The following is an 8,878-nucleotide window of genomic DNA, read 5'->3' on the forward strand; positions in this document are numbered from 1 at the left end:
AAGACAAAGGAGAGAGAGAGAGAGAGAGAGAGAGAGAGAGAGAGAGAGAGAGAGAGAGAGAGAGAGAGAGAGAGAGAGAGAGAGAGAGAGAGAGAGAGAGAGAGAGAGAGAGAGAGAGAGAGAGAGAGAGAGAGAGAGAGAGAGAGAGAGAGAGAGAGAGAGAGAGAGAGAGTATTGGGCTTGCGAGTCTGATGCATGCGGCAGCCACCTGTCAGGTAGACTATTAAATATATTTTATTTTCCCCTTTGCTCTTTAGTGCACCACCTTAAAAGTACTACTCTTTAGGAGACTGAAAAGCAATGAACAACATGACCTCATTAGATTGCCACTAATCCCTTCAAGGAGGTGGAGCAAGCAACAATTATTAAGATGATTTTGTAACTCGCCACTCATAGTATGTGTGGGAGCGAATGGGCCCATGACGTGTCATCCCCCCATTCCCTCCCTTGTACCCCCCCATTGTTGCAGAGAGTGAGAGCATCCCACACCTTCCCACATCTCCAGGCTCAGTCATTGTTCAGTTGCTGAGAGGTGAGAGCATGCAAGTTGAGGCCAGGCGAGGCTTGAAGAATTTGAATGCTTACATTTAGAGGGTGATTAGATTCATATGATACTATTTGACTAGCATAGCAGTAAGCCCCTGCTGATGTTATGTGTGAGATAGGTGTCTTCAAGAGCCTGCCTGTAATTGTAGTACCTCACAAGTAAAGAGATACCTTCCACAACAATTCCTCAGCTGTACTAGTCGAGTATTTGGCGTGTCCGTGAGTGGTCAACAGACCTTCATCAGCTGGTGTGGTAAGCTTTTAACAATGTGCCACTTATATCGTACAACTTCAAGACATCCCACATTCCTTCCCTATCAGTTCTGTCATATGCCTTCTCTAAATCCATAAAAGCCTGGAGTATTTCTTTCCCTTTTTGCAAAATACAAGATAGGAAATAAAATAATTAGTAAAGTTATATATCAAGAATGGAAGACTGTGGTGACTGCTGTTGCTGCTGCCATACACAATGATGCAAGTTTAGTGAGAAGGGTGGGCTGCAACTGCCACTGCCACTTCCACCACTGCCATACACAGTGATGCAAATTTAGTGAGATGAAGGAAAGATGGGCTGCAACCACTGTTGCTGCCACTGCAACAACAGCTGCCATACACAGTGATGTGAGTTTTGTGAGAAAGACTGCAGCCACTACCATCCATAGTGATATCAGCAGTGAGTGTTCATCAGCTGTGTATGTAAACAATGGCTCAGCATGGTTTTTAAATGACTATTACTGTACTGTATTAATTTTTTATTCATTATCCTTTTGATATTTTATGAACTCCTATGTATTTATTACCTTCAGTTATATGCACATATATTGAATATTCTAGATAGTATGGAAATATTCTAATTTTTTTGGGGTGTGTCTCAGTCAGGTTAGAACCATGACTATGCTTTAATTAAAACTATAATGCAAGTCATGTCTAACACAGGCCAATATAGTAATCAAACCCCAACATTAGCAGTGACCTGACTGTATAATATATACTTTTTTCAATGAAGTACTTTATTGCCTTGTGGAATTCTAACTCACATAATGCTAACTTAGTGTCCACCACAAAAGTAATAAAAAAATATAAACACTTAGTGACATATTACATTCAAGAGAGAAGTTTCTGTGGAGGAAGGTAGAGTTGGGATACATGATAGGGCTGGAATGCAGCTGTGAATGCATAAATGGCAATCTCACTTTCTAAAAATATACACAACAAAAGTAATGAAGAAAAATATTAAAGGAAGTATTAATGACATGCTGAAAATACACTGCTTCAGTCAGTATCTGGAGATTTTTTATCAGTTACACAAGCCTTGGTAGTGGCAAAGTCAGTTCGTTATACCTTGAGGTGTTTGGTAAAGGTGAGAAGGCAAGTGTAGGGCTCCCCACAATATGTACAAGTCCAGGGCCGTGGATCCCGTGCTCCAAGTGCCCTGGGTGGCAGCTGCTTCACCATATCTGACCCAGCCATACACACTCCTGCAACAACCACACACAAAGTAAATCATGGCCACTACAGATAGGTACCCTGAAACCTGATTCTTTCAATGCAATCAATTCTGATAAATTCAAGATTTCGACAATAAGCAGCAATGAACAATATAAATATTAGACATTCACAATATAGACAGGAGTCACACTCAGAAAGACATAATAGGCTGATCAAAAATCTCTAAATCTACCAGGTCTTTAATCTTAAAAATTAATCACATGCAAAATCTTGGATATTGCAGACTATGGCACCATTTATATCCAATCCTTTTTAACTGAGCTTCATGTTACATGGCAAAATCAAGGCTGAAGTCTTCCTTTTCATTAATTAATCAATTATCTTTTTTTTCAGTTCTTAGCAAACTTTGATTTAATCTCATTTATTATTATGCTAATTCTTTTCCAGACTTCTCCTGATCAATGTACATGATTCCCCATATTACAGACATTTAGGACTAAAGATTAAACCTTATTTGAAGCTCCTCATCCCTATTTTTGGATGTTACCTCTTCTGATAGGGAATCAAAGTTACCAAAGTTATACTGCTGCCACATAGTCTTGTAACATATTCCAAAATATTGTTTTATTCTGATCCATTGTTTTTTTCTTGGTTATGCTTTGATAATCAACTCAATTTTATTGCCCAGCTCTTCTTCAGCAGTTAATAATACTGATCTGATAATATATCCTGATAAATCTTGTTCCTGAGAGGAAGAAACAAGTGACTGATTATATATTATCAGGGAGGCTTGAGAGGTGGTGTTGTGTATGTAGTTGTTAACATTTTAGAAAATATGTTGCAATATGAGGCATCATAAAATGCTGCCTTTCTCTTGCTTCAGTTTTCTGTAATTTTCTTCCCTCTCTTGCACCAGAAAGCTACCTCTTCCTTCTTGATGCTTTCAGCATTCTTGTACATCCTCTTTGTAAAAAGACAGATGGATGGGTGAAAGCCTGATACAACACACACACTCTCTTTCCCAAGGATAAGTACTCAGTATCTCCTAATCACATAGAATCTTGTATAAATCTTAGGATGCTGAGTTACCAAGTGCAAATGAGTTTTGAAACATTTCCTCAAAATATATGCAGATTTTACAAAACAAAAACATTTCACAATTTCCACTTTGCAAGGTAAAGAATAAACAGAGGATAGGAGTTATATTTCAGACCATAATTCCACACATGGTGAATACAGGTGCAACACTTCATATGCTGTAGCTATGCCTAAGCACAGTCACTTACACAAGCCAAGCTAACAGCAGCTTCTGAGCTCCACTCAACATATAAATCAAACTTCTGACATCTAAATCAACATATAAACCAAACTTCTGACATCTAACTCCAACACCAAAGTCCTAACACACAAACACACACACACACACACACATAACTGCATCTCACCCAACGCTTCTAACCCTGCCAACACTCACCTACAGAAAAACTGAAAGTTCAACACACAAATTAATCCACTGAGGCAGTACATACGAGTATAGAGCCTTGGGCCAGGACTGGTAATTGAGAAACAAGCTATTGTTATGACCACAAATCCCTGCCCCTTCACAAAACTGCCACACCTGGACTAGCTTCCCTAAACCCTGAACTACGTGGACTCACTGCAGGGCTCAAATACAGGTGTACAGGGTACCTTGTGACTCCTACACCCTTTTCACAACAGGACATAAGACCAGATCACACTAATTGAGGTCACCAGTCTGTTTTACCTACCTACAGACAAGGAAAATACTCCAACAACACTTAACACCCACAGCTGTAAAAGAATCAACAACCACATCTAGGAAGAAACAATTATAATAAGCAATAACATGTCAAGGTATAACACCTTGCTGGACAACCACCCTCAGCCGCAAATCCACCCACTGTCCAACAGAATGTTATAGCCTCAAGCCAAGTAGTGTCATTTACTGCCTCCTGGAAGGCAGGCCCTGTCAGAGCCTGAAGAGGGAGCAAAGTTCACTACACAGCTAATTACTTAAGTCATCTGCAGCTGAATAGCCTCAGCTAACAGTAGCATTTAACATAAAACAGGCTCACTAACAGGAAACACAACTACAAAACAAGTGCCCATGAACACACAAGAAGGTCATTCACCACTCACTGTGCAAGAGCTCAGCCTGCACACACACACGCAGCTGAGGAGTCACTTCCCTGCAGATTACTGTGGAGACTCCTATTCTATATAAGTAGGCTGGGGCGTACAGCCAGTATTTACTCACTTATTCCCTTAAGGCAACAGACACAACTAACTCTTATCCTGCCTCAGTCTCTGTCAGACATTAGTGCTCGTCTCAGTACGTCTGCTTCATCTAAGCACTGGGTAGTGCCTAACTATGGGAAAGCACGCCCAACACTCTCTTCCACTCTGCTATAAAGGCAGGTGGGTGTGACACACATACATACATACATACACCCGCCCACACTCTGCTCCCTGCACTGTCTTTACACAAACAAATCACTTTACTTCTGAAAATTCTAATGATTAAACTAGGGAGGCTAGATAAATACTGATTACTTTATTGTCAAGAGCAACTCTTCTAATAAATACTGAATGAGATTCAAATTGTATGGATAAGGGAAAGTAAGGAAATTTACATCGGGAATGTGAGTGACTGAGAGGATGCTATCTTAGGAGCTTCAGGCTATGCATCCAGGACGTGTCTAAGTTTCATCCCCAACATGTCTCTTCTTTCATCTCTCTCCCCCCTCTTTCATTCTTCCCTTATTCTTTTCTCATTCGTTCTTACTACTTTCTTCATTTTATATCACATTATCTCGCTGCACACAACACTATACATACACTAGTCTCACAAAATTACATTATCTCTTCCCATCTAGGTAACACGATTCCATAGCTGCACAATGTCAACACAAGATATGGGAGGATAAAAAGTGCACAGAAATACAACTTGCTTTGTCAGATGGCTACATTGAAGAGTTCACACTTGCCTGACACCCCCTAAGAATGGCATCACTTCCTTAATTCCCCAAAGCCCTCAGAACAAACTAACTGGCCTTAACTGACCACACACAATTTGAACAGCTAGTGAGGTGTCTTTGCAAAGGAAAAACATGCATTCTAACTTAACATTTGCCCAATTCATTATGACACTTTTAGGTGTACAGTCACTCAACAATTAATTTCTGATGCTACAACCCTGTTTTTCCTAAGTGCCCCCAACCAACAGAAACACAAGAAAATTAAACCTAAATGAATGGATTGCACATAAGTTATTCCAGTCTCAAACCAAATTGTGTTTTACAGATTGATAAACATAATTCTTATCACTTCACCCTGGGGATACTCAAGTTATTGATTACTGCCTTTGTATTGCAGGTATATGCTACAAAGTTGTGGTGATCAAAACTAATATAATTTGTGAGTTTAAGAGAAAATTATTTATACACCACCTGATGTCTGTCCAACTAAGGAAGGATAGAACAGAGATGCCTTCCTAAGCTTGTTTGGAGTCAATGTACACCTACCTGATTGATGTCCATTCAGCTGCCTATTTTTTTTCCTATGGCGTGGTGCTACAGTGCTGTGAATTTTCCCACTTCCCTCAGCATCACTGGGAAGAGGCAGAGGCACATCTTCAGCAGTGTCCTCCCCCATCAAGGCATGCTCCTCACCAGACTCAGATGCTGCAGTGATGGTGAGTCTCACAACACACTCTGGTCCTGTAGCATCTTCCCTGACTGGGGCCAGTTGGATACTGGACTCAGAGCTTACTTGTGGTGGCTGGCTGGTACATAACTGAATAGTGTTCTTCCCTTGAGAGTATTTTTTTGTTGGTGAAAAATCATGGAGCATAACAGTAGAAAGTTCAGTTACTGCAGTATGTCTAAGAGTCACCACATTAGTGGCACACTTGCCATCTACATCTGTCAGTTCATGAGTTACATGGCAGCCAGAGTCACTCTGTGGCACACTGTGGTGGGTGAAGGTCACCTCACCCTGGCCCACCACTATCCTGGCCAGGGAAGGAGCGACCACCAGATTCTTCCTCGCTGGGGGCTGACCACTTGAGATGACTTTCTGAGTGACCACAGCAGTTCCGACAAGGCTGTGAGGGCTGCCCAGCTCCTCCAACTCCTTCTGTACTTTCGGTTGGTAGAACGGAGCATACCACACCACCAGCTCTGATTCAGCTGGAATGTTCTCAGTTGATACATAATAAATCAGGTCATCTATCTGGAACAAGTAAAAAAATTAATCACTTAATTTTTATCAAACTGTGTATCTCTTCTATATGAAGGCCTACTCTCCAATAATTTCCAATAGAGGATATCCTGAAATCCACCCATTTCTCTTATCTCCACCATCTATTTGAGTACATACTCCTCACAGACATCTAAAAATACTCACATTTATTTTCTATTTTTATCTCCACATTTTGTCAACAGTTTCTTTTTAAACCCAGAAACTCTTATTTGATTTTTACACAGTATCTTGCCTATTTTCTAACATGGCAGGAATTACATGTATAGTGGAGGCTGGCAGTCTTGTGGCCAGGCTGCATTAATAATAGGAACATGAGGAAAGGGTCTTCCCAGATCACAGCAAGTCAATCCTAATTTATTCTTTTCAAAGATGATTAAAAATTCTTAATTCAGTCAGGGCCAGTGCTAGGAATTGCGGGGCACAATTAGAAAACTGATGGCAGGGTCCCTACTCTACAAAAGTAAAAATTTACATATGTTTATATTTCGTGAGGAATAATAATAATTTTTCATTCTTCATTTCACGTTTTCAGTAGTGGTTTATTCCTCTTAGAATACAGAAAAGGCTTCAAGTGGTAACTCAGTTGCCGTTGCCACAGGGCCCCTTAAGGTGCAGGGCCCAATTTGATAAAATTGGTCAAATAGGCTTAAAACTGGCCCTGAATTCAGTATATCTTTGATGAAAGTGGTTGTAGAAGGTAAGGGGCTAAAGAAACATGCCTTGACAATATAGAAATACTGATCATAAATATGGATTACAAAGTGCTATCAGGAGATGATCATAGCCTTACAATTTGCCAAGTTTCAATGGGTAGCAAGGTGTAATTAGTTTTATTATATAAGTAGTATTTAAGAGTCTAAGAAACATTGTTCATGGTGTGAATCAGTGATTGTGCACCCACAATGCTTCCTTGGCCTGGACCTGTGTATAAGTATACTGATGTTAACAGATGTGGCTGTGAGCTGCTCTGCCAAGCAAACAGTGAAACTGCCCAAATGGATATTAATCAACCCTGACTGTTCTGTCACTATGCAGGTTTTCCTTCCATCTGAATCAATTTCTGGTGTTTCAGTTTCTCCTTACACTTCCTACTGTCTCCTGCAAGACTCCATTTTCTCTCTTTATCTCTACAAAAACATTCTGTTTTAGTAGCACATGACCAAACCTCTCCCTCAGAGATGACGGGGCACTCCACCTTTCTTATCTTCAATGCTGCCACTAATGCAATGCCCTGCCTTGAGGCATCATGGATATGCAGACAAATTCATATGAAGGCAGGATAAACTAACCATCTGAGGTTTTCACCAAAAGTCAAAGCTGTCAAGACACTCGTGGAAATCCGAGTCCCACAGCTTTCCTAAATCAAGCCGAGATGATCACCAAAGTTTAAATAGATTTTGCTCAGCCTTACATTACATTTGCATGTGCAGGAACCATTATTTATAAGGTGCAAGAGACTTTTCAGTGTTGCAAAGTTTGCCACCTCACTTCCAAAATAGCAATTTATTAAAGTCTATTAGTGGTACTTGACATTTACTCCTTTCTCCTCACTCAATGGTACATCATTAAGCCCACTTAGCCACTATGCCATTTCAGGTATTGTTCTTGCATGAGCGACGATATTATGAGGGTGTGATACTGATGAACATGAATGTGATATATAGCACTTTGTGAGAGAAGTGTAGATGGGCAAATACTATGAATTCTTAAGGGGCATATGTATATATTATATATAAATATGTATGGCATGAAATTATATAAAATACCTACCTAAAGCACAAGTATAGATAATTTCTTGAATTATTTTTATGAGATTTGGTGGATTCATTTATATAGTGCAAGTTGGCCTTCAAAGTATTAGCCTCATAATGTTTAAAATGGCAACATTTCAAATGAATAGTGTAACATTTCACATACCAGTAGCTTGTCAGCACTGGTTGCAGTCAAGCTTACTTCAAGAGATCAACTGATAGAAAACTATTCTATCCTCAAGCTGGATATTTTCCCCACATGATGAGTGGCTTACAGTTCAGTGATCCATGCTAGGAGCAGTTTGAATGAAGTTACAGCATTCTTTGAATATTTTGAAAATGACATGTTAAAAGAATCTATGTTAGGAATTGCACTAAAGTATTTGTAAATCAATTCATGAACCACACCACATGTATACACGGCCTGCAGCATCTTCCTTAATACACACTTCATTGCCTCTGCTGTGTGTTTACATATGGATTGAATAGTTGTACTGTAATTTCTCTCTCTCTCTCTCTCTCTCTCTCTCTCTCTCTCTCTCTCTCTCTCTCTCTCTCTCTCTCTCTCTCTCTCTCTCTCTCTCTCTCTCTCTCTCTCTCTCTCTCTCTCTCTCATTTTTTTCATCCAAGTTTTCCATTTTCTCCTTTCTCATCATGAGTGTAGTGTACAGTGCTGGTGGTAACAAGCCAGCCAAAATGATGAAAAAGGTGATGACACAAGAGGAAAAAGCTTACTTTGGTAGACAGGTTAGGACATGAACAGTCTACTATCTGTGGCCATGCTAACAAAGCCGGTTCATATCAACAAAATTTTACCAAATGTTTGCCAGGATAGGCCACTGGCATCT

General features: G+C 40.0%; 1 protein-coding gene across 1 annotated transcript in view; it reads right to left on the reverse strand.

Annotated features, from left to right (window-relative positions):
- Positions 1-8,878, reverse strand: part of LOC135116189 (zinc finger protein 658B-like) — a 74,533-nt gene that overhangs the window by 54,872 nt on the left and 10,783 nt on the right. The window contains exons 5-6 of the mRNA XM_064033504.1: positions 5,541-6,249; positions 1,888-2,024 (exon numbers count right to left, since the gene is read on the reverse strand). Of these exons, the coding sequence (XP_063889574.1) occupies positions 1,888-2,024; positions 5,541-6,249 (846 nt within the window). The remainder of the gene's footprint in view (positions 1-1,887; positions 2,025-5,540; positions 6,250-8,878) is intronic.

Source organism: Scylla paramamosain, chromosome 30 (genome assembly GCF_035594125.1).
Source record: "Scylla paramamosain isolate STU-SP2022 chromosome 30, ASM3559412v1, whole genome shotgun sequence".
Lineage (NCBI taxonomy): Eukaryota > Metazoa > Arthropoda > Malacostraca > Decapoda > Portunidae > Scylla > Scylla paramamosain.